Raw genomic sequence first — 27,618 nt, forward strand, 5'->3', positions numbered from 1 at the left:
GTTATATGTACTAGGGGGAATGAGGGGGCTATATGTACTAGGGGGAATGAGGGGGCTATATGTACTAGGGGGGAATGAGGGGGCTATATGTACTAGGGGGGAATGAGGGGGCTTTATGTACTAGGGGGGAATGAGGGGGCTATATGTACTAGGGGGGAATGGGGGAGTCATTATTTGGTTAAGATTTTTGATTGGATAACAGAGTTAGGGGGAAAGTATGTGGGTTATACTATGTACCATACTATCTTTCAGGAAATACCAAGATGAAAGCCTGGTCCAGTATCTGTATGTGCTTAAGTATAGCAAATCCTCTGACAATCATTGTCAAATAAAAACTGATCTAGGATTAGGCTACCATTCCTTCATAATCAAATTGTAAACAGGCATATTAGTGGCGTTTAAAACAGTTAAAATAAATTAAATGATATGTACACACAGTGTGGCGGGGGTAGGTCTACAGAGGTCGGCGAACCATAGTGATGTCACAATACCATTCCCACTCTAGAATGACATTAAGATTCTAGAATGACGTGGAACTCTACATTTCAGACAGAGTTTGCTGATCACCATCTATCTACAATTCTTACGGTATAACGGGGATGGAACTATCCTTCAAAAGTGGTGAGTGTGTGTTGGCGTATGAGGTGGGGGGGGGGATATTCCCCAATGTGAGGGAGTGTAAGTGTGTGTTGTCACACCCTCTTCGTGTGTGTGCAGGTGTGTGTGTAGGTTGGGGGACGAGGCCGGACGAACGGGTGGGATATTAGACAGTGTTATCCTGACTAGGAGGCTCAGCGTTGGGGGGCTCCAGAAGAGTCTGTTGAACTAGAGACAGAGAGGAGAGGAGAGGAGAGGAGAGGAGAGGAGAGAGAGAGATTAAACTGACGGTAATAAACCTGATCACACTTTCAACAAACTGCAACTTCTAAAGCTTAATAATGCCTTCATAAACCTTTTACAACTAGAATCAGCCTTATGACAATTTTCAATGGAAGGGAATTTCATCTACTCTAATCAAATCTACTTCATTTGAAGTAAAGTTCAAAAGGGTAAACATAGCCACAAAGTGGAGACGACTTTTCCATGAGGAGAGAGGTGTTGGTCGTGGAAACGACTTTTCCATGAGGAGAGAGGTGTTGGTCGTGGAAACGACTTTTCCATGAGGAGAGAGGTGTTGGTCGTGGAAACGACTTTTCCATGAGGAGAGAGGTGTTGGTCGTGGAAACGACTTTTCCATGAGGAGAGAGGTGTTGGTCGTGGAAACGACTTTTCCATGAGGAGAGAGGTGTTGGTCGTGGAAACGACTTTTCCATGGGGAGAGGTGTTGGTCGTGGAAACGACTTTTCCATGAGGAGAGAGGTGTTGGTCGTGGAAACGACTTTTCCATGAGGAGAGAGGTGTTGGTCGTGGAGACGACTTTTCCATGAGGAGAGAGGTGTTGGTCGTGGAAACGACTTTTCCATGAGGAGAGAGGTGTTGGTCGTGGAGACGACTTTTCCATGAGGAGAGAGGTGTTGGTCGTGGAGACGACTTTTCCATGAGGAGAGAGGTGTTGGTCGTGGAGACGACTTTTCCATGAGGAGAGAGGTGTTGGTCGTGGAGACGACTTTTCCATGAGGAGAGAGGTGTTGGTCGTGGAGACTACTTTTCCATGAGGAGAGAGGTGTTGGTCGTGGAGACAACTTTTCCATGAGGAGAGAGGTGTTGGTCGTGGAGACAACTTTTCCATGAGGAGAGAGGTGTTGGTCGTGGAGACTACTTTTCCATGAGGAGAGAGGTGTTGGTCGTGGAGACGACTTTTCCATGAGGAGAGAGGTGTTGGTCGTGGAGACGACTTTTCCATGAGGAGAGAGGTGTTGGTCGTGGAGACGACTTTTCCATGAGGAGATAGGTGTTGGTCGTGTTGACGACTTTTCCATGAGGAGAGAGGTGTTGGTCGTGGAGACGACTTTTCCATGAGGAGAGAGGTGTTGGTCGTGGAGACGACTTTTCCTCTTTTCTTCACCAAACATTAGTTCCTCCCCCTCTCCTCTCCCACTTCCTTTCTTCCCGCACCTTCTCCCTCCCTCTTCTCTTTCTCCCACTCCATCCTGCTCTTCCCTCCCCCCCTCTTCCTCTCACCTCTCATCGATCCCATTCCCTCCCTCTCTTCTCCCTCCTCTCTCCTTCTCTCTCCCCCTCTCTCTTTCCCTGACAGATATTAATATTTCATATTTCACTCCAACAACACTGCAGTATCATCAATGCAGCAGAGAACAGACCTTTCTCTACATTAATCTTCATCCAAACAGATCAAACAAATTACTTCATCATCTGAATCTCACACAGATAGGATAGCAGACCCTTCCCTTTTTACACATTGTTACGTTACAGCCTTGTTCTAAAATGGATGAAATAAATGTTTTTACTCAATCTACACAAAATACCCCATAATGAAAAAGCGAAAACAGTTTTTTTTAAATGTTTGCAAATGAAAACAGAAATACCTTATGTGAATAACTATTCAGAACCTTTGCTATGAGACGCCACATTGAGCTCAGGTGCATCCTGTTTCCATTGATCATCCTTGAGATGTTTCTACAACTTGGAGTCCACCTGTGGTAAATTCAATTGATTGGACATGATTTGGAAAGGCACACACCCGTCTGTATAAGGTCCCACAGTTGACAGTGCATGTCAGAGCAAAAACCACGGTCGAAGGAATTGTCCGTAGAGCTCCGAGACAGGATTGTGTTGAGGAATAGATCTGGGGAAGGGTACACAAACATTCATCCAGCATTGAAGGCCCCCAAGAACACAGTGGCCTCGACCAAGACTCTTCCTAGAGCTGGCCGCCCAGCCAAACTGAACAATCAAGGGAGAAGGGCCTTGGTCGGAGGTGACCAAGAATTCAATGGTCACTCTGACAGAGCTCCAGAGTTCCTCTGTGGAGATGGGAGAACCTTCCAGAAGGACAACCATGTCTGCAGCACTCCAATAATCAGGCCTTTATGATAGAGCTGCCAGATGGAAGCCATTCCTCAGTAAAAGGCACATGACAGCCTGCTTGGAGTTTGCCAAAAGGCACCTAAAGGACTCTCAGACCATGAGAAACAAGATTTTCTGGTCAAATGAAACCAAGACTGAACTATTCGGCCTGAATGCAAAACGTTGTCTGGAGGAAACCTGTCACCATCCCTATGGTGAAGCATGGTGGTGGCAGCATCATGCTGTGGGGATGTTTTTCAGATGCAGGGACTGGGAGACTAGTCAGGATCGAAGGAAAGATGAACGGAGCAATGTACAGTGAGATCCTTGATGAAAAGTTGCTCAAGATCTCAGACTGGGTTGAAGGTTCACCTTTCAACAGGACAACTATCCTAAGCACACAGCCAAGACAACGCAGGAGTGGCTTCAGGACAAGTCTCTAAATGTCTTTGAGTGGCCCAGCCAGAGCCCGGACTTGAACCTGATCAAACATCTCTGGAGAGACCTGAAAATGGCTGTATAGTGACGCTCCCCATCCAACCTGACAGAGTTTGAGACGATCTGCAGAGAAGAATGGGAGAAAGTCCCTAAATACAGGTGTGCCAAGCTTGTAGTGTTATACCCAAGAAGACTTGAGGCTGTAATCACTGCCAAAGGTGCTTCAACTAAGTACTGAGTAAAGGGTCTGAATACTTATGTAAATGTGATATTTCAACAAACAAAAGAAATTATACATTTGCAAAAATTCCCCCAAAACTATTTTTGCTTTGCCATTATGGGTTATTGTGTGTAGATTAGTGAGAGTGGAAAAACTATTGAATCCATTTTAGAATAAAGCTGTAACGTAACAAAATGTGGAAAAAGTCAAGGGGTCTGAATACTTTCCAAATTCACTGGAGATACAGTGCCTTGCAAAAGTATTCGGCCCCCTTGAACTTTGTGACCTTTTGCCACATTTCAGGCTTCAAACATAAAGATATAAAACTGTACGTTTTTGTGAAGATTCAACAACAATTGGGACACAATCATGAAGTGGATTTTTTTCTTCATTTTTTCCCATTCCTCCTTGCAAAACAGCTCGAGCTCAGTGAGTTTGGATGGAGAGCATTTGTGAACAGCAGATTCTCGATTGGATTCAGGTCTGGACTTTGACTTGGCCATTCTAACACCTGGATATGTTTATTTTTGAACCATTCCATTGTAGATTTTGCTTTATGTTTTGGATCATTGTCTTGTTGGAAGATAAATCTCCGTCCCAGTCTCAGGTCTTTTGCAGACTCCATCAGGTTTTCTTCCAGAATGGTCCTGTATTTGGCTCCATCCATCTTCCCATCAATTTTAACCATCTTCCCTGTCCCTGCTGAAGAAAAGCAGGCCCAAACCATGATGCTGCTACCACCATGTTTGACAGTGGGGATGGTGTGTTCAGGGTGATGAGCTGTGTTCCTTTTACGCCAAACATAACGTTTTGCATTGTTGCCAAAAAGTTCAATTTTGGTTTCATCTGACCAGAGCACCTTCTTCCACATGTTTGGTGTGTCTCCCAGGTGGCTTGTGGCAAACTTTAAACAATACTTTTTATGGATATCTTTAAGAAATGGCTTTCTTCTTGCCACTCATCCATAAAGGCCAGATTTGTGCAATATACGACTGATTGTTGTCCTATGGACAGAGTCTCCCACCTCAGCTGTAGATCTCTGCAGTTCATCCAGAGTGATCATGGGCCTCTTGGCTGCATCTCTGATCAGTCTTCTCCTTGTATGAGCTGAAAGTTTAGAGGGACGGCCAGGTCTTGGTAGATTTGCAGTGGTCTGATACTCCTTCCATTTCAATATTATCGCTTGCACAGTGCTCCTTGGGATGTTTAAAGCTTGGGAAATATTTTTGTATCCAAATCCGGCTTTAAACTTCTTCACAACAGTATCTCGGACCTGCCTGATGTGTTCCTTGTTCTTCATGATGCTCTCTGCGCTTAACGGACCTCTGAGACTATCACAGTGCAGGTGCATTTCTACGGAGACTTGATTATACACAGGTGGATTGTATTTATCATCATTAGTCATTTAGGTCAACATTGGATCATTCAGAGATCCTCACAGTTTGCTGCACTGAAAGTAAAGGGGCTGAATAGGGGCTGAATAATTTTGCACGCCCAATTTTTCTGTTTTTGATTTGTTAAAAAAGTTTGAAATATCCAATAAATGTCGTTCCACTTCATGATTGTGTCCCACTTGTTGATTCTTCACAAAAAAATACAGTTTTATATCTTTATGTTTGAAGCCTGAAATGTGGCAAAAGGTCGCAAAGTTCAAGGGGGCCGAATACTTTTGCAAGGCACTGTAGGACCTGTATGGGTGGTTTGGTGGTTACCTTGTGGTTCTGTGGCCACCACAGCATCTGGGTTATCAGTCTTCACCAGGTCTGCATTTAGGCTCTCTGTAACAGGACACAGCAGTCTGGTAAATCTGAGAATGTATCTAGATACGATTATCTGACTATAGATTACTGTAATCCCAGGTAATCATTACACTGTTATCAAAACTATATAGAATCATATATCCACATTATACCACAAGATCTAGATCACAGATTACGTCAACCCCATCTGGCTTCTTACGCTGTATGCTGAAGCAGAGCTTCTTCTTCTGGTAGGAGACGTAGCTGGTGACCGCGCCGACCAGCGCCAAGCCAATGGCACTGATGATCCCGGCGATGGTTCCGGTCTCAGCCATGGTGTCTGGAGCACAGAGGAACACAGAGGTGTAATCAATAGTCAATAATTGATAGCCAATAATCAATATTAGACACAGACCTTTGCCATGCATAACCTGTTGTTTCATAAAAATATTGTTGTCGTTGTCATACCAAGGTTGTTGTCATCGGCGGCAGACTGGCCTCCACCATGTCCACCTACAATAATGATGCATGTCAGCTCGTCAGTTACATTCTATTATAATGTGCAATCAATGTAAATGCATTTAATAAAGGTCCCTGTGTCCTGATTGAAAATATGAACTACCTACCCAGATGTAAACACTTTTTACATATTTGTCCAACTAAAACAAGACATTTACCTTTAAGTAGGATTTAAACAGAGTGAGTATCTTCATTTAAAAAAAACAAGCAATGGTAAAGGTCTGAACTCAGAAGACTGTTCTCACGCCCTTTTATTATGTTTGTTTACCTAATAATTTCCCCTTTTTAAGATCATCCATTACCTTTGCCTTTGTCAGGGTTGTAGGGGTCGTTTTTCCCAACGTCAAGCAGATCATCATCTGAGAAAGATCCACCTAAGGGATATAGAATCAGCATTAACTGGCAACCCTAACCTGACACACCAGGCTCCAAGCCAGGGACGGCCCCCGCTCAAACACAGCCAACGTCCCCAACCTGCCAGGCTCCAAGCCAGGGACGGCCCCCGCTCAAACACAGCCAACGTCCCCAACCTGCCAGGCTCCAAGCCAGGGACGGCCCCCGCTCAAACACAGCCAACGTCCCCAACCTGCCAGGCTCCAAGCCAGGGACGGCCCCCGCTCAAACACAGCCAACGTCCCCAACCCTAACTTGACAGGCTCCAAGCCAGGGACGGCCCCCGCTCAAACACAGCCAACATCCCCAAAGTAGGGTCTCCAGAAAGAGGAGAAAGTTCAGTAGACGAGGGAGTCAGTCACAGTATATCGAGGACAAGCACTGGTCTTCTAGTGTAAAGATGTAATAAGGAGAAAGAGAAGGATCGGGGTTGCCAGATGTCATTCAGGAAGGAGAAAGAGAAGGATCGGGGTTGCCAGATGTCATTCAGGAAGGAGAAAGAGAAGGATCGAGGTTGCCAGATGTCATTTAGGAAGGAGAAAGAGAAGGATCGAGGTTGCCAGATGTCATTCAGGAAGGAGAAAGAGAAGGATCGGGGTTGCCAGATGTCATTCAGGAAGGAGAAAGAGAAGGATCGGGGTTGCCAGAGGTCATTCAGGAAGGAGAAAGAGAAGGATCGGGGTTTCCAGAGGTCATTCAGGAAGGAGAAATAGAAGGATCAGGGTTGCCAGAGGTCATTCAGGAAGGAGAAAGAGAAGAATCGGGGTTTCCAGAGGTCATTCAGGAAGGAGAAAGAGAAGGATCGGGGTTTCCAGAGTTCATTCAGGAAGGAGAAAGAGAAGGATCGGGGTTTCCAGATGTCATTCAGGAAGGAGAAAGAGAAGGATCGGGGTTTCCAGAGTTCATTCAGGAAGGAGAAAGAGAAGGATCGGGGTTTCCAGAGTTCATTCAGGAAGGAGAAAGAGAAGGATCGGGGTTTCCAGATGTCATTCAGGAAGGAGAAAGAGAAGGATCATGGTTGTCAGATATTATCACCACATTAACAGGATAGAGTGAGGATATAGACCATCAGCTATGCTTTGTGCACAGTGCACACGCAGTACACACGCAGTACACACGCAGTACACACACAGTACACACACAGTACACACACAGTACACACACAGTACACACACACAGTACACACGCAGTACACACACAGTACACACACAGTACACACACACAGTACACACACAGTACACACACACAGTACACACACACAGTACACACACAGTACACACACAGTACACACACAGTACACCATGAGGCTGAGATGAGGCTGAAAATATTTCTCTTTTAAAGCTTATTTCCTGCAATTCTACACATTTACACACAGATCAAATATAGAGTGATATAAAGAAGGACAGAGATTGGACATTAAAAGAGGGATGCTGTTAAATAGAACTAGGTATTATCCAAGAACAGAGCAGAACGCTGGTCCCCAGCCCAGTAGACAGGCATGGTTTAGTTTATCCAGGTTGACCAGGTAGGTTAGGGTCAGGTCGGGTAGGTCAGGCAGGGTTCTTACCCCCTTCCCTCCTCTGTTGTTGGGGGCTCTGTCTCCCCTGCCTCCGCCTCCAATACCTTTATCTGACGAGACATGACACCACATCAACCCTCTGATACTTGGCTAATATAGTGTTACTATGATAATAACATACTACCACTGCAATATACAGACTAACAAACCAAAATACTATAATACGACTGTAGTATAAAGACTATCAAACCCTAATATAATATTACCATTCTACTACTGTGACTATAGGATACAGACTATCAAACCCTAATATAATATTACCATTCTACGACTGTGACTGTAGTATAGACTATCAAACCTAATACACAGTATATCTATCTACAGTATATCTAACATGTCTCAACCAGGAGGAAAACCAAAAAGCATAGTCACAATATACAACATCTGTGAAGAGATACATTCTATACATGGTAACTTAATGTATACATGGTAACTTAATGTCTACAGCCCTCAAACTCAACTCTGGGCCTCTAAGCCAGTTCCAATGAATGTTTTCATTGTTCCCCTCTTATCAGGGACTGATTTAGACCTGGGACACCAGGTGTGTGCAATTAATGATCAGGTAGAACAGAAAACCAGCAGGCTCCGAACCTCGTAGGGTCAGAGTTGAATACCCCTGGTCTACAATATCAGTTTTCCACACATTGTACAGATCCATAGATACATACATACAGACAAATACGAACACAAACGAAGATGAGACGTCACTGCTTTCACAGCTTCCAGTAGCCACACAGTCGAGAAAACATCTCCAAAACTAGAATGTGTGGAAGACATCCAGGAAGCACTCACATCTACTCTATTTTGTACTCAATAGATACCGAATGTCCAAAGGTCATTCAAAAGGTCACACTGCCCATTTGTTGACTTCAAGAAAACGACAGCATTCTGTGGCTAAAAAAACAAACCGAGATAATGAGATGCAAACACACAACACGACCCACGCATACATACACGACACAACATGTGTGGCAACAAAGACAACAATATGTAAACAACATGGTGAGTGTACCTACAGAGTGTCTACAATAGCATGCTACACAGGATGTCGTTGACGCAGGCAAGATATCACTACAATGTGTGTGAATGTCTATACGTGGACCGTGTCCCAATAATCTTCACCAGCTTCCTTTCCTCATCTCCTCCATTATAACCAATAGGAGTTGTCATCTGTCCAGTCCAATCAGATCATTGGTCATGAGAGAAAGCAGATACCAGGAACAAGGAAGCTAGTTTAGATCAAAGCCATACATTAGAGAGAGTTTGGCAAACTAGCCTCCATGTTGGTTCTAAACATTCCATGACATTAACCTTCTAATCTCCTTTCTAATTTTAATGCATGGAACATCTGGTGTCACAATGGCCACCAATAAAAATGATACAATCTCAAACTGAGTTTTCCAAACTCTATACCTCTGTTTTAGATTGAAGGGACATAAGCATTGTCTTCTGACAGGAGGAATACGTCACTCCAACCCAGCACGAGTCCTTTGACCAGCAGCGCAGATGGGTGACCAACTACATGATGGGGGGGGGGGGGCATATATCGATATTGATAGGCAGCATCTGAAATGGCACCCTATTACCCACATAGGGTAGTATGTAGGAAGTAGTGCACTATGGGCCCTGGTCAAAAGTAGTGCACTACGTAGGGAATAGTGGTGCCATTTGGGACACAACCCAGACTTGACAACAACAGGACGGTGGTTCTAATTGGGGAATGGGGATGGTTCGTTAACAGACCTGTGCTCAAGTACTGCTCAAAATCAGTTCAAAAACTTCATCTGTGCTTGATTGAGCTTTCCTGGCACTCTAGGCAGGCTACAGAAAAAGCTCAACTTGAACATTTCTAATATGATTTGAATCCAGGTCTGTTCGTTAAGCGAGCAGTACCAACCGGGCTGGGGCTTCGGTGGGGTATGGGGACCCTTGGTGGCGAGGGGGAGCAGGTCAGGGCGAAGGCTGGGCCCAAAGTCAAAATCAGCCTGGAACTCATCTGTTAGTGTAGTGAGTGCTCAGGGGTTAGTATAGCCTGGTTAACATTCAGTCTGGTTTAATCAGGCTAGGCTTAATGCTAGGCTTAAGGCTAGATTCACTCCGATTAGGCAATGCTCCTGCGTTCGCGGTGACTGCATTCAAAGTAAAGGCTGCAGATGGTGGCTCAATCTTAAATTACTTTTACATTTCAATTGAGGTATAATGTGGATCTTCCACGCTTCGGTTTATATCTAGAGTAGTAGTGTTACTACAAATTGTGTACAGGTCTGTTAGTGTAGTGATCGCTCTAGTAGGGTTAATGGAGTCACATACAGCACTGTGGTAGAGGTGCTTGTGACACACACACACACACATGTTTCAAGGGCAAGACTGAACAACCAAATAAGGGACAACTTGATTCACACAAGAGGTACAGACATACAATGTGTTGGTGGAACCATGGTGGCACAGCAGTGGTTCTCAAAAGGGTGTTCGTGTCGTGATCCATCTTAAGCATCGTCTAGACTATGTTGTCAAATAGTTTAACCATCAACTAGGTAAAAGGCTGTTCCATCCAAGTCAATCCTCAGACTGCATTTAACATAATCATTATCTATTGACAAGCACTGACTGTAAACTAGGTCTGTCTACGGTAGCCATTTTATTGCGAAGTACATCCCCTTCCGTCTCTATAGCCGACCTGTGAGCCACTTTAGGTAAAAGCCTCTCCTAAACGAGAGACTAAATGAATGCTGGATTAGTAGAGTAGCAGTCATAGTATGGTAGCTAGTAGTAGTGTATAGTAGCAGTCATAGTATGGTAGCTAGTAGTAGTGTATAGTAGCAGTCATAGTATGGTAGCTAGTAGTAGTGTATAGTAGCAGTCATAGTATGTTAGCTAGTAGTATTATAGAGTAGCAGTCTTAGTATGGTAGCTAGTAGTAGTATATAGTAGCAGTCTTAGTATGGTAGCTAGTAGTAGTATAGAGTAGCAGTCTTAGTATGGTAGCTAGTAGTATTATAGAGTAGCAGTTGTAGTATGGTAGCTAGTAGTATTATAGAGTAGCAGTCATAGTATGTTAGCTAGTAGTAGTGTATAGTAGCAGTCATAGTATGGTAGCTAGTAGTAGTGTATAGTAGCAGTCATAGTATGTTAGCTAGTAGTAGTGTATAGTAGCAGTCATAGTATGTTAGCTAGTAGTAGTGTATAGTAGCAGTCATAGTATGGTAGCTAGTAGTAGTGTATAGTAGCAGTCTTAGTATGGTAGCTAGTAGTAGTGTATAGTAGCAGTCATAGTATGGTAGCTAATAGTAGTGTATAGTAGCAGTCTTAGTATGGTAGCTAGTAGTAGTGTATAGTAGCAGTCATAGTATGGTAGCTAGTAGTAGTATATAGTAGCAGTCATAGTATGGTAGCTAGTAGTAGTGTATAGTAGCAGTCTTAGTATGGTAGCTAGTAGTAGTGTATAGTAGCAGTCTTAGTATGGTAGCTAGTAGTAGTGTATAGTAGCAGTCTTAGTATGGTAGCTAGTAGTAGTGTATAGTAGCAGTCTTAGTATGGTAGCTAGTAGTAGTGTATAGTAGCAGTCTTAGTATGGTAGCTAGTAGTATTATAGAGTAGCAGTCTTAGTATGGTAGCTAGTAGTAGTGTATAGTAGCAGTCTTAGTATGGTAGCTAGTAGTAGTGTATAGTAGCAGTCTTAGTATGGTAGCTAGTAGTAGTGTATAGTAGCAGTCTTAGTATGGTAGCTAGTAGTAGTGTATAGTAGCAGTCTTAGTATGGTAGCTAGTAGAAGTGTATAGTAGCAGTCTTAGTATGGTAGCTAGTAGTAGTGTATAGTAGCAGTCTTATTATGGTAGCAAGTAGTAGTGTATAGTAGCAGTCTTAGTATGGTAGCAAGTAGTATTATAGAGTAGCAGTCGTAGTATGTTAGCTAGTAGTATTATAGAGTAGCAGTCGTAGTATGTTAGCTAGTAGTATTATAGTGTAGCAGTTTTAGTATGTAGCTAGTATTATTATAGTGTAGCAGTTGTAGTATGGTAGCTAGTAGTATTATAGAGTAGCAGTCTTACTATGTTAGCTAGTAGTATTATAGAGTAGCAGTCTTACTATGTTAGCTAGTAGTATTATAGAGTAGCAGTCGTAGTATGTTAGCTAGTAGTATTATAGTGTAGCAGTTTTAGTATGTAGCTAGTATTATTATAGTGTAGCAGTTGTAGTATGGTAGCTAGTAGTATTATAGTGTAGCAGTTTTAGTATGGTAGCTAGTAGTATTATAGAGTAGCAGTCGTAGTATGTTAGCTAGTAGTATTATAGAGTAGCAGTCGTAGTATGTTAGCTAGTAGTATTATAGAGTAGCAGTCTTACTATGTTAGCTAGTAGTATTATAGAGTAGCAGTCTTACTATGTTAGCTAGTAGTATTATAGAGTAGCAGTCGTAGTATGTTAGCTAGTAGTATTATAGTGTAGCAGTTTTAGTATGGTAGCTAGTAGTATTATAGTGTAGCAGTTTTAGTATGGTAGCTAGTAGTATTATAGTGTAGCAGTTTTAGTATGGTAGCTAGTAGTATTATAGTGTAGCTAGTAGTAGTGTATAGTAGCAGTCTTAGTATGGTAGCTAGTAGTAGTGTATAGTAGCAGTCTTAGTATGGTAGCTAGTAGTAGTGTATAGTAGCAGTCTTAGTATGGTAGCTAGTAGTAGTGTATAGTAGCAGTCTTAGTATGGTAGCTAGTAGTATTATAGAGTAGCAGTCTTAGTATGTTAGCTAGTAGTAGTGTATAGTAGCAGTCTAACTATGTTAGCTAGTAGTATTATAGAGTAGCAGTCTTAGTATGGTAGCTAGTAGTATTATAGAGTAGCAGTCTTAGTATGGTAGCAAGTAGTATATAGTTGCAGACATAACTGTAGTAAGTAGGCATTTTTCCATTCACTTGTTAAGTGTGAAGGGTCTGATCAGAAATCCTGTATGTTATGGTGGTTTCTTCCTCATGTGTCCTCTGGTTTGGGCTTGAGCCGAGCCTTGGTGGCTGTGGCTTTAGGAGGACCCTTATGAGGTGTGTGTGATCTTACGTGGCTTGGGCTTGTGTGACGGGGCCTTAGTGGCTGGAGCTTTAGGAGGAGGCTTGGTGGGGGTGATCTCATCATCTTCTCCAAAGACGGCACACGAGGAACGTCATCACAATGGCACGAGGAACGTCATCACAATGGCACATGAGGAACGTCATCACAATGGCACATGAGGAAAGTTATCACAATGGCACATGAGGAAAGTCATCACAATAGCTGAGGTCAGTACAGTCAAACCAGGGTTAGATTCAATCCAGACCACGGAATATCCGCGTTATAGTGCGATTGAAAGATAATGTTCCCGCATTCGAAGAGACAGCGTTTGGGGGTAAAATCGGAAGTTACCTTTTAAAAGGTCATGAACAGTCAAACAGTCAATGTTTTTTATTAAATTGGATGATATTTTATTATATTGTTACGTTTCCCAGCAAGAAAACCAACTCAATATTAGCAAGGTGTTCTTAATGTTTTGTACACTCAGTGTATGTTTCCCCTTTCATATGTGTCTGGTGTTAGCTAGTTACTGACTAGCTAGGTCTTCATCTGTGTCTGGTGTTAGCTAGTTACTGTCTAGCTAGGTCTTCATCTGTGTCTGGTGTTAGCTAGTTACTGTCTAGCTAGGTCTTCATCTGTGTCTGGTGTTAGCTAGTTACTGGCTAGCTAGGTCTTCATCTGTGTCTGGTGTTAGCTAGTTACTGGCTAGCTAGGTCTTCATCTGTGTCTGGTGTTAGCTAGTTACTGGCCAGCTAGGTCTTCATCTGTGTCTGGTGTTAGCTAGTTACTGTCTAGCTAGGTCTTCATCTGTGTCTGGTGTTAGCTAGTTACTGGCTAGCTAGGTCTTCATCTGTGTCTGGTGTTAGCTAGTTACTGTCTAGCTAGGTCTTCATCTGTGTCTGGTGTTAGCTAGTTACTGGCTAGCTAGGTCTTCAGCCAGCATGGAACAACACATCAATCAGCACTGCTGTGAACAGCATCACAAGAGACATGTCAAACAGGAAATGTATAAATAAAATTGACATAGATCAAATACTATGAATTAATATAAACTCCCCACCCACTCAGCCTGTCTTTTAAAACTTCCTGATAGTTTCTCAGATTTTGAGCATTTCTATCCAAAACAAATATTATGGGTGATATTGTGATATTATTATGGGCAATTTTACATGGAAATCAGAATGACTGTCCGAGACCTTTAAAATGTCAAGCACCCTGCCACGGTCCGGATTGAATCTAGGCCATAACATTTTATTTATTTAACCTTTATTTAACTAGGCAATCAAGTTAAGAACAAATTCTTATTTACAATGACGGCCTACTCCGGCCAAACCCGGACGACGCTGGCCCAATTGTGCGCCGCCCTATGGGACACCCAATCACGGCCGGTTGTGATACAGCCTGGAATCTAACCAGGGTCTGTAGTGATGCCTCTAGATGCACTGAGATGCAATGCCTTAGACCACTGCGCCAATGCCTAATACCTGCTTAGGAGATTAGTATGATTTACCAGCTTTGTGCTTAAGCATGTGCTAAGTAGGCCTATAGAGCATAGCTACAGTAGAGAATAAAAAGTAAGCCTATACACAGTCTCTGAATTATGCTGGTTAAAAGGGGAAATCCAAGGCACCAGTGGAGGCTGCTGAGGGGAGAACGGCTCATAATAATGTCAGGAACCAAGCAAATGGAATGGCATCAAATACCTGGAAACCATGTGTCTGATACCATTCCACCTATTCCGCTCCAGTCATTACCATGAGCCCGTCCTCCCCATTTAAGGTGCTACCAACATCCTGTGGCTTGTACTAACGTTAGAACCTTAGATATAATCAATAATAGTAAATACACTACATCTTTATTAGTAGTCTTTCATGTGGTCAATACCTGATTAAATACCTGCCGGGTTAATAGTAACAGTTGCTACAACACAGGCAGATATAATCAATAGCAGAGAAAGTCTATATTCAGACTGATCTGTGAATCTGAGATCGTTTACCTGCCCCTGTCCCTTCTACTGGTTTAGGGGTGGCTGCTGCAGAGAGAAGACAAGCAATGAGAGGAGAACAAGAAAAGAACAGAACAGAAGAAGATTAGAGATGAATAGAAGAGAAGAACAACGTCATCATACAGAATGTAGCTACATCAATACACAGTCAAAATGATGATATTAATTCATATAAAACATGCAGTCAGACAGTGCATTGAAGCTACAATCAGCAATTGGTACCTCAATTTAGATTTTTTTGTTGCAAATGAACGACTTCATAGCCAGCGCATACAAACGTATTGTTAGAAAAATGTCATACAGAATATAGCGACATCAACAGTCAGAATGTACCTAAATTAGTAGTCAGTAGACTTCAAACTCAGGGACCAGATATACATTGTTAGATAATGACATACAAGTGCCTTCAGAGTGTATTCCCCCTGTTGTAACACCTTATTGTAATCAGGATGCATATTTTGGAATATTTGTATTCTGTACAGGCTTCCTTCTTTTCACTCTGTCAATTAGGTTAGTATTGTGGAGTAACTACAATGTTGTTGACCCACACTCAGTTATCTCCTATCAGAACCATTCAACTCTGTAAGTGTTTTAAAGTCACCATTGGCCTCATGGTGAAATCCCTGAGTGGTTTCTTTCCTCTCCAGCAAGAGAGTTAGGAAGGACACCTGTATCTTTGGCTGCGGTTTAAACTCATAAAAAAAGACACACCCTCGTCCACATAGCCTCGCCTTGTGCCCTTGTGGGAATCCCGTCGCCATCTTGGCAGGCGGTCCAAATGATTAGCCAAGCAAGGGAAGTTTGCGACGTAAGCCCCTCAGCCCTCGTTTTTAGTCAGTTTTACGAGTGTTCAATTATGTTCACCCCGGGGCCTGAAACTCCCCATAATTTACCTCCGCTGAGAAAAGTCAGCGAAAAACAACATCAATGGATTAGTCAACATAAAAGTGTAAGTAAAAACAAATGCAGATAAGTTAGAAATTGTGCTACTAATGCACATGATGGCACAAACATGAAAATATGTAGTAAATATGTTTCTTTTGCAAATTGTAGAAATAAATAAAAATTACTTCTTCATAAGTTCCAGCTAGGCAGGCTAACGTTAGTTAGCTAATTAATTTGCTAGCTATCATACAGTAGGCGTACATGAATAATTATACAATTAATACAAGTAGACATGCAGTCATAATTGACTCTAGTGCATATAAAGCACAAACAAGCTACCGGTGGCTGAAAACACAATCATCACGGGATGAACGAATGGCGAATTTCCGGCCAAGGGTGGTCCATTTAAAAATCATTCCTTCCATCCTTCCTTGCCCTGCAAGTGTATAATCGACAGACGTCATGATACGTTAACAGAAATGTCCACTTCATTTGAGGGCTGAGGGGATAGGGTGTGTGTTTTAACTGTTTAGGCTACAGCCTTTGTAGTGACTGGGTGTATTGATACACCATCCAAAGTGGAATTAATAACTTCACCCCGCTCAAAGGGATGTTCAATGTCTGCTTTTTTGTTTTTACCCATCTACCAACAGGTTTTATTTATTAGGGATACACATTAGCCAACGTCTTACTGAGGTCGGAAACCTAATGGAAAAGACAGACAAAAAAAATAAACTAATAATTTACATACATGTTTGAAAGTCAGTGCTTGACTGAGGGACCTTACAGATAATTGTATGTGTGGGGTACAGAGATGAGGTAGTCATTCATAAATCCTGTTAAACACTATATTTGCAGACAGAGTGAGTCCATGCAACTTATGTGGCTTGACTCAAGACATTTCCACTTTTCATTCATGTAAAAAAAAAACTATTCCACTGACATTACAGGGTATTTATTGCGTGCAGACCAGTAACAAAAAAAAAAGCAATTTAATCCATTTTAAATTCAGGCTGTAGAAATTTGGAAAAATCAAATGGGTGTGAATCCATTTGAAGGCTCTGTACATGAATCCATCGACCATGAATTGCTGGTAGTGATGTATGATTTCATAGACATAAAGCATGAATCCAGACTATTGTAGATACTGCAGTAGTAAATCTGAAGTCTATGAATATTGTGTATTTTACAGTCAGACTGTCTTTCTGTACTTACTTGCTAAAGAGATGTCATCCAAGGCATCAGACAGGGCAAAGCCATCTGACTTCTGGGACAGAGCTGAAGAGAGGGAGGGCAAGAAGAAGACAGGGAATGAGGCAGGGGGAGGAGAGAAACAGGGAGGAGTTGAGGGTTTTTACACAATGCAGTGCAGAGAAAAGGACAGGAACTTTGCTCTAGTCAGTCCACATTTCTCTTACCTCCATCCGAGATTATGCAGCTATATCTACTTCCATACTACCATTCTATCTGGAACACACACACACTAATGGAGCATCCATTTATCAAACAGCTGTGCAGTAACGTTATGCACAGCTCTTCGATTTTCAGTGCGGTCAACCAGACCTGGGTTCAAATACTATTTGAAATCATGTCAACTGCTGTAGCAGAGCTTGCCTGACACAATGGAACCATACAGCCATAGGTCTGCTGCCAATCAACCCTTCTTCATTCCTTTCCATGATCAACGTACCAGTGTAGTGACGAATGCAGTGGTTTCTGTCATATCTCGCTGGCAACAAAGACTCCTTGCATTCCTCAAACACATGGAACAGAAGAGGTATTGTGTCCATACAGCAACACATCTCTTTTTCAAGTTTCCCCTCACAATTAGTGATAATCATGAATCTAAAGACCTAAAAGGGGTGTTTTACCCTCCAATGAAATAATTCAGCCTTATCATTATGTAGATACAGTGCCTTGCGAAAGTATTCGGCCCCCTTGAACTCTGCGACCTTTTGCCACATTTCAGGCTTCAAAACATAAAGATATAAAACTTTATTTTTTTGTGAAGAATCAACAACAAGTGGGACACAATCATGAAGTGGAACGACATTTATTGGATATTTCAAACTTTTTTAACAAATCAAAAACTGAAAAATTGGGCGTGCAAAATTATTCAGCCCCTTTACTTTCAGTGCAGCAAACTCTCTCCAGAAGTTCAGTGAGGATCTCTGAATGATCCAATGTTGACCTAAATGACTAATGATGATAAATACAATCCACCTGTGTGTAATCAAGTCTCCGTATAAATGCACCTGCACTGTGATAGTCTCAGAGGTCCGTTAAAAGCGCAGAGAGCATCATGAAGAACAAGGAACACACCAGGCAGGTCCGAGATACTGTTGTGAAGAAGTTTAAAGCCGGATTTGGATACAAAAATATTTCCCAAGCTTTAAACATCCCAAGGAGAACTGTGCAAGCGATAATATTGAAATGGAAGGAGTATCAGACCACTGCAAATCTACCAAGACCTGGCCGTCCCTCTAAACTTTCAGCTCATACAAGGAGAAGACTGATCAGAGATGCAGCCAAGAGGCCCATGATCACTCTGGATGAACTGCAGAGATCTACAGCTGAGGTGGGAGACTCTGTCCATAGGACAACAATCAGTCGTATATTGCACAAATCTGGCCTTTATGGAAGAGTGGCAAGAAGAAAGCCATTTCTTAAAGATATCCATAAAAAGTGTTGTTTAAAGTTTGCCACAAGCCACCTGGGAGACACACCAAACATGTGGAAGAAGGTGCTCTGGTCAGATGAAACCAAAATTGAACTTTTTGGCAACAATGCAAAATGTTATGTTTGGCGTAAAAGCAACACAGCTCATCACAATGAACACACCATCCCCACTGTCAAACATGGTGGTGGCAGCATCATGGTTTGGGCCTGCTTTTCTTCAGCAGGGACAGGGAAGATGGTTAAAATTGATGGGAAGATGGATGGAGCCAAATACAGGACCATTCTGGAAGAAAACCTGATGGAGTCTGCAAAAGACCTGAGACTGGGATGGAGATTTGTCAAAATCTACAATGGAATGGTTCAAAAATAAACATATCCAGGTGTTAGAATGGCCAAGTCAAAGAACTGAAAACTGCTGTTCACAAATGCTCTCCATCCAACCTCACTGAGCTTGAGCTGTTTTGCAAGGAGGAATGGGAAAAAATGTCAGTCTCTCGATGTGCAAAACTGATAGAAATACCCCAAGCGACTTACAGCTGTAATCGCAGCAAAAGGTGGCGCTACAAAGTATTAACTTAAGGGGGCTGAATAATTTTGCACCCCCAATTTTTCAGTTTTTGATTTGTTAAAAAAGTTTGAAATATCCAATAAATGTTGTTCCACTTCATGATTGTGTCCCACTTGTTGTTGATTCTTCACAAAAAAATACAGTTTTATATCTTTATGTTTGAAGCCTGAAATGTGGCAAAAGGTCGCAAAGTTCAAGGGGGCTGAATACTTTCGCAAGGCACTGTAAAACCTGCATACTCTCATTATGTAGACAAATCCTGCATACTCTCATTATGTAGACAAAACCTGCATACTCTCATTATGTAGACAACCTGCATACTCTCATTATGTAGACAAAACCTGCATACTTTCATTATGTAGACAAAACCTGCATACTCTCATTATGTAGACAAAACCTGCATACTCTCATTATGTAGACAAAACCTGCATACTCTCATTATGTAGACAAAACCAGCATACTCTCATTATGTAGACAAAACCAGCATACTCTCATTATGTAGATACCACCTGCATACTCTCATTATGTAGACAAAACCTGCATACTCTCATTATGTAGACAAAACCAGCATACTCTCATTATGTAGATACCACCAGCATACTCTCATTATGTAGATAAAACCTGCATACTCTCATTATGTAGACAAAACCTGCATACTCTCATTATGTAGACAAAACCTGCATACTCTCATTATGTAGATAAAACCTGCATACTCTCATTATCATTATGTAGATAAAACCTGCATACTCTCATTATGTAGATAAAACCTGCATACTCTCATTATGTAGATAAAACCTGCATACTCTCATTATCATTATGTAGATAAAACCTGCATACTCTCATTATGTAGATAAAACCTGCATACTCTCATTATCATTATGTAGATAAAACCTGCATACTCTCATTATCATTATGTCGATAACTCCTGCATAGCCTCATTACCTACACACTGATCTAAGGCCAGTTTAGCATCCTCCTTCACCTGTTTAGGATTAGAGGATCAGTCAGAACAATGACATGTATCAGTCCCCCATCAGTCAGAACAATGACATGTATCAGACCCCCAACTAAATAGTCAGAACAATGACATGTATCAGACCCCCAACTAAATAGTCAGAACAATGACATGTATCAGACCCCCATCTAAATAGTCAGAACAATTACATTTAATATATTTTTTTTTTTATTTTACCAGGCAAGTCAGTTAAGAACAAATTCTTATTTTCAATGACGGCCTAGGAACAGTGGGTTAACTGCCTGTTCAGGGGCAGAACGACAGATTTGTACCTTGTCAGCTCGGGGATTCGAACTTGCAACCTTTCGGTTACTAGTCCAACACTCTAACCACTAGGCTACCCTGCCGCCCAAGACCCCCGAACATTGACATGTATCAGACCCCCCCATCTAAATAGTCAGAACAATGACATGTATCAGACCCCCCCATCTAAATAGTCAGAACAATGACATGTATCAGACCCCCATCTAAATAGTCAGAACTAGAGGACGACTGATTATGATTTTTCAACACTGATACCGATTATTGGAGGACCAAAAAAAAGCCGATATCGGATTGGTATCGGACGATTTAAAAAATATATATAATGACAATTACAACAATACTGAATGAACACTTATTTTAACTTAATATAATACTTCAATAAAATAAGTTTAGCCTTAAATAAATAATGAAACATGTTCAATTTGGTTTAAATAATGCAAAAACAAAGTGTTGGAGAAGTAAAAGTGCAATATGTGCCATGTAAGAAAGCTAACGTTTGAGTTCCTTGCTCAGAACATGAGAACATATGAAAGCTGGTGGTTCCTTTTAACATGAGTATTCAATATTCCCAGGTAAGAAGTGTTAGGTTGTAGTTATTTCGGAATTATAGGACGATTTTTCTCTATACAATTTGTATTTCATATACCTTAGACTATTGGATGTTCATATAGGCACTTTAGTATTGCCAGTGTAACAGTATAGCTTCCGTCCCTCTCCTCGCTCCTACCTGGGCTCGAACCAGGAACACATCGACAACAGCCACACTTGAAGTAGCGTTACCCATGCAGAGAAAGTCGAACAACTACTCCAAGTCTCAGAACGAGTAACGTTTGAAACGCTATTAGCGTGCACCCCACTAACTAGATAACCGATGTGAAATGGTTACACCAGCCTAATCTCGGGAGTTGATAGGCTTGAAGTCATAAACAGCGCAAGTCTTGAAGAGGTGCTTCAGAGCCCGCAGCACTCAGGGAGAAGGGCACAATGGCCACTGGCTGCAAAAGGCGTGGATTTTTTGGCGTGCATTTTGGCTGCACAAAGGGGGTGCCGCTGGGAAATATGAAGCATTCTGAAGTGCTTGTCAAATTGTGAATGAGAGACTGATGAAGTGTGAAGCCTGCTCAAAACACTAAGCAGAGCTCATGCCTTTCAAGAGACTTTTTTCAAATCATCATTAGTCTCAACATGCAGCCTTACAATGTATTAAACATCAAAACATATAATCCAACGTTTATTGAACGACTAAAGTTACATTAATAACTCTAAATTAAGCATTTAGGAGTACCTATCTCTTTGTTAAACACTGAACACAGAATAGCCGAATGTGCACTATATCATTGTGTTTACTTGATAGCTACCTACACAAATATCTAGCTAGAACAGTGTTAATAAGATAAATTCATTAAAAAGATTAAAAGATTAAAAGCAATACAAATAAGTTCTCTTAAATCAATCCCTTAAATCATTTTGGAGGAAATATCCTTTCTATTTTATTCAGCTTTGTCCAATTGTATTCTTCATACTATAAAATAATGCCTTGGGAATTCTAAGCAAATCTGGTCGGCTAAATGAACTTGTGTAGCCCACAGCCATATGGCATAGCCAGATCAGGACCTGACATAAGGACAACTCACAGTATGCTACTCTGTTATTCTGAAATAGACTACATTTTCTTCCTATCATTCTCCTTGAGACCTGTCTAAAATAGATAATGGATTTATTGGGATGGTGTAGGCTATATTACATGTATTTATTGGGATGGTGTAGGCTATATGACATGGATTTATTGGGATGGTGTAGGCTATATGACATGGATTTATTGGGATGGTGTAGGCTATATTACATGGATTTATTGGGAAGGTGTAGGCTATATTACATGTATTTATTGGGAAGGTGTAGGCTATATTACATGGATTTATTGGGATGGTGTAGGCTATATGACATGGATTTATTGGGAAGGTGTAGGCTATATGACATGGATTTATTGGGATGGTGTAGGCTATATGACATGGATTTATTGGGAAGGTGTAGGCTATATTACATGTATTTATTGGGATGGTGTAGGCTATATTACATGTATTTATTGGGAAGGTGTAGGCTATATTACATGGATTTATTGGGAAGGTGTAGGCTATATGACATGGATTTTTTGGGATGGTGTAGGCTATATGACATGGATTTATTGGGAAGGTGTAGGCTATATTACATGTATTTATTGGGATGGTGTAGGCTATATGACATGTATTTATTGGGATGGTGTAGGCTATATTACATGTATTTATTGGGAAGGTGTAGGCTATATTACATGTATTTATTGGGAAGATGTAGGCTATATGACATGGATTTAGATCTGCATCAGTGGCTGTGTGGAAGCCAGGAGATGGTAAACGCCTTTATGTTAACGATTAATTACCGTGAGACCGACAGTTATCTGCTTGACAATCACCAGCTGATGAAATGTCATGACAGCCGCAGCCCCTAGTCACAGCTCCTTCTAACACACACACACACACACACACACACACACACACACACACACACACACACACACACACACACACACGAGCATACAAGCTAGATCATGTACACACACACACACACACACACAGAGATACACACTCCTGTCCTGTCCAAACCCCCTGTGAGACATGGCTGTGTTGTGAAGGTGTTGCAGGCCAGCCAGGGCCACCACCACCACACCCTGGTCAATGAAGCTTCACTATAATGTTATTACTATAGCTATTGATATTCTGTTTGCTATCATTATTGATATTACTATTGCTTTATTTCGCCTGGTATTGCTATGCAGCCCTCCCCCATGCACCCAGCCCTCCCCCGTGCACCCAGCCCTCCCCCAGCCCTCCCCAATGCACCCAGTCCCCCCACGCACCCAGTGCACCCAGCCCTCCCCCGTGCACCCAGCCCTCCCCCCCCACGTGCACCCAGCCCTCCCCCATGCACCCAGCCCTCCCCCACGCACCCAGCCCGTCCCCACGCACCCAGCCCTCCCCATGCACCCAGCCCTCCCCCACGCACCCAGCCCGTCCCCACGCACCCAGCCCTCCCCCACGCACCCAGCCCGTCCCCACGCACCCAGCCCGTCCCCACGCACCCAGCCCTCCCCCATGCACCCAGCCCTCCCCCACGCACCCAGCCCTCCCCACGCACCCCCCAGCCCCAGTCCCCCACGCACCCAGCCCGTCCCCATGCACCCAGTCCGTCCCCATGCACCCAGCCCTCCCCCATGCACCCAGTCCGTTCCCATGCACCCAGCCCGTCCCCATGCACCCAGCCCTCCCCCATGCACCCAGCCCTCCCCCATGCACCCAGCCCGTCCCCACATATCTTCGCTCCTTCCCTCCCCTACAGAATATAGGGGAAACAGCCCTTTGTCTCTGTCACATGATGGCCCCAGAACCAACCATGTGACTTCTGATCACCAGTGAGTGAGGTTTTCCTTTTCCACGTGTATAGATCTTACATTTAACTCATTACTTTCAACACCAAAGGAGTAAATTAGCTAGATATAACTCATCGTGTCAATATTGAATTCCCAATATGAACAGTCATCTCTATAGAGACTGTATAGAGGGCTCCTGCATGGATCCTCAGCTGCTGTGCATCAAAGAGAATAAATAATCACATTCCTCTGTTCAATGACCGGGGACTGATCTCATTACACTTCATTAAGGGTGTGGCAGGGTGTAATATAACCCAAAAGCTTGCACGCTGCACACACACCCCCTCATCCCCTTTCCCAAAGAAAAGACTGCAGCTGAGGCTTCACCCCTCTTCTTCCCTCCCTCACCCCCCTTCCTTTACCATCCCTCTCTCCCCTCCTCCCCCCTCCTTTTCTGCCCTCTCCCCTCCTTTTTCTCCCTCCCCATCATTTAATCTCTCTCTCCCCTTCTTTACCTGCCTTTAACCCCCCTCACCCTCCTTTTCATCCCTCTCTCCCCCTCCTTTTCCTCCCCCTCTTCCCCTCCTTTCTATTCCTCCCTCCCCCCTCCTTTTCCTCTCCCCCCTCCTTTTCCAACCCTATCTTCTCCTCCTTTCCCCCCTCCTTTCCTCCCAGTCCTTTTCCTCCCACTCTCCCCTCCTTTTCATCCTCCCTCTATCCCCTCTTCCCCCCTTTCCATCCCTCTCTCCTCCATTCCCTCATCTCAAAATCCAAACCCCTCCAGCTAAAATTTGCCAAGTATGCACTAATCTATGGGGGGTGTCAGGGCCGACAGACTGAACTTTAAACATGCTTTCACGTCATTGAAGGAGTAATAATGTGAACAAAACAGAATAACAGAATAGGGACTCAACATGTCCTCATTGTCTTACAATGACACGCTTGGTGTGTGTGTGAGACGGGAGGAAACGGGCACCCTGGAGGTTTGAACCTGTGCTTGCCATGATAGAGAGAACGGAAGAGTGATCCTTTGAAGAGAAAGAAATAAAGACTTGACTCACTGAACCAAACCTCATAATCTCACCATTCAGTCAATCACAACCATACTATCTTATGTGTATAGTCTAAGTGAGCCACAACAAATTAAAACCATAGGCTGTAAATTATTTTGAGACAATTATCATGAGCAGTCTAGCTTATTTGCATATCTCTTTTATTCATGCTGATTATTTGTGATAAACAAAGATTACTTTACCCATTTAAAATACATGTATATAATCCCAAAATAACACCAATCCTTTATCAAATCACTATTATAATATCTGTCTCTGCCATAAGATGTATCTCTGCTACCATGATGTCCTAATAGTCTGTTCCTGTGTGGCTCAGTTGGTAGCTCACTTGCGATGCCAGGGTTGTGGGTTCGATTCCCATGGAGGACTACTATGAACGAAAGTATGAAAATGGATGCAGTCACTACTGTAAAATCGCTCGTCTGCTGAAATATACAAATAATCTACCTGCACTGATATGTGACTGGACTGCATAGACATTAGCCTCTCGGAGAACGTTTTTTTTTGTCCCACACTTCTATATATAAAGTTTCGTCTGGTATCATTAGAATTCACATCAGTAGGCTAAATGTGTGATAGAAAGAGATCCATTTAAATTGTGGAATCGAACATGTGGTAGATCAGTTCGCAACCAGACTGGCTGGTCAATATGACTAGGTTCAAACGTGACACATGTGGGCTACTTATTGGTATGTCTGGGTTCGGTAGTTAACTTAAAACACATGTATTATCGCGACGTGTTTTTATGTAGACGTAATAGGTATCCATTGTAATCGATGCAGCGGCTTGCTGCCGCAAGTGTACCGTTATTCGGTGTAGAATAAAGGAATACCGCTAAAACACACACAATAGACCGAGGAAACAAAAAACTGATGAACTCGGCAATGGCGTGAACAGCAACAAAGAAGAAAGAGAAAGAGAGGCCTTTGAATTGAATTGAGAGAGGGGTTGGGCAAACCGCTTACCTTTCACAGTTAGCAGCGAAACCACTAGAAAGAGCGACCACGCCGAACATTTCTTCATGTTTGAGATTTGTCGTTCCGGAGTTGTATCGAGACTGGTTCTGAAGCGAGAGATAAAATAACGTTACACTGTATCGATAAATCGATGTATCTTCTTATCTCGCTGCCTGCTTGCTACAATGTGGCGAATTGTTGGGCGTTGAGCCTCTTGAAAGCCTATTTTGATCCGAAAAAAGATTTGTTTAGTGGCGAACAGTTGGCTGCAACTGAACGGAAAGTCTGCAGTGAGAATGAGAGTAGTGCCGCTGTGCGCATGTGGAGAAATGAGAGAGCGGTCGGTAGGCGCAGCAGGTACAGCGAGAATCACATTACAGTGGCGGTGTAGGGCGGTTCCTCTCCGTTTTTACAGAGGCAGACAACAGACAGACAGACAGAGTGGTGATTTAGTGAGGGTGTGAAGGCTAATAGACAATGCATGATGTTGAACTTTCATTAGCCTACAGCTATTACACAGGCAGGCAGGCAGACAGGCAGACAGAATGGTGATGATTTTAATAGTTATATCCCATTCCATAATCTCTATGATGAATAATACGGTTTTACCATATTGGCCTCTATGCTTTAAAGGGTGTAATACAATGCATGATGGACAAGTTCAATATACATTTTAGTCATTTAGCTGACGCTGGTATCAAGAGCAATTAGGGCCAAGTGCCTTGCTCATGGGCACATAGACAGATTTTTTTCACCTAGATGGCTCGTGAATTCAAACCAGCAACCTTTCAGTTATTGTCCCAATGCTCTTAATCGCTAGGCTACCTGCCACCCCATTACACTTACCCTACAGCTACATACTACAGCTGTTTAACCAGAGGCGTCGGGTGATGGGGAGGGGATAACCTCAGAGGACTGTTGTTCATATGAGGTCGTAATGCATAATGACATGATGACCTTCAGACCTATTGTAGCTTATTCAGTCAAGAGGTAGCCATATTCCACCAACCTTGAAATCAGAATGAAATACAGTTGAAGTTGGAAGTTTACACCTTAGCCAAATACATTTAAACTCAGTTTTTCACAATTCCTGACATTTAATCCAAGTAACAATATCCTGTTTTAGGTCAGGTGGGATCACCACTTTATTTTAAGAATGTGAAATTTCAGAATAATAGTAGAGAGAATTATTCATTTCAGCTTTTATTTTCTTTCATCACATTCCCAGTGGGTCAGAAGTTTACATGCACTCAATTAATATTTGGTAGCATTGCCTTTAAATTGTTTAACTTAGGTCAAACGTTTCGGGTAGCCTTCCACAAGCTTCCCACAATAAGTTGACGGAATTTTGGCCCATTCCTCCTGACAGAGCTGGTGTAACTGAGTCAGGTTGGTAAGCCTCCTCGCTCGCACACGCTTTTTCAGTTGTGCCCACACATTTTATATGGGACTGAAGTCAGGGCTTTGTGATGGCCACTCCAATACCTTGACGTTGTTGTCCTTAAGCTATTTTGCCACAACTTTGGAAGTATGCTTGGGGTCATTGTCCATTTGGATGACCCATTTGCAACCAAGCTTTAACTTCCTGACTGATGTGTTGAGATGTTGCTTCAATATATCCACATGATTTTCCTACCTCATTAGGCCATCTATTGTCTGAAATGCACTAGTCCCTCCTGCAGAAAAACACCCCCACAACATGATGCTGCCACCCCCGTGCTTCACGATTGGGATGGTGTTCTTCGGCTTGCAAGCATCTCCTCTTTTCCTCCAAACACAACGATGGTGATTATGGCCAAACAGTTCTATTTTTGTTTAATCAGACCAGAGGACATTTCTCCAGAAAGTATGATCTTTGTCCCCATGTGCAGTTGAGTTGC

At 42.6% G+C, this 27,618-nt stretch overlaps 1 protein-coding gene across 2 annotated transcripts; it reads right to left on the minus strand.

The window, feature by feature from the left end:
- On the minus strand, window positions 1–26,052 carry LOC135510327 (CD99 antigen-like protein 2). 2 transcript variants are annotated; one of them, XM_064931164.1, is made up of 9 exons: window positions 25,748–26,052; window positions 16,999–17,061; window positions 14,890–14,925; window positions 12,903–12,977; window positions 6,186–6,257; window positions 5,833–5,877; window positions 5,585–5,704; window positions 5,338–5,403; window positions 1–825 (listed from the first exon to the last, which is right to left on the minus strand). In XM_064931164.1, the coding sequence occupies exons 1-9, from the start codon at window positions 25,803–25,805 to the stop codon at window positions 764–766; spliced, it is 597 nt and encodes a 198-aa protein (XP_064787236.1). In that variant the 5' UTR covers window positions 25,806–26,052; the 3' UTR covers window positions 1–763. The 2 variants fall into 2 exon arrangements, with proteins under 2 accessions (XP_064787236.1, XP_064787237.1); XM_064931165.1 differs by lacking the exon at window positions 14,890–14,925.
- Between the last annotated feature and the right edge of the window lie 1,566 nt (window positions 26,053–27,618).

Source organism: Oncorhynchus masou, chromosome 23, assembly GCF_036934945.1.
Source record: "Oncorhynchus masou masou isolate Uvic2021 chromosome 23, UVic_Omas_1.1, whole genome shotgun sequence".
Classification (NCBI taxonomy): domain Eukaryota; kingdom Metazoa; phylum Chordata; class Actinopteri; order Salmoniformes; family Salmonidae; genus Oncorhynchus; species Oncorhynchus masou.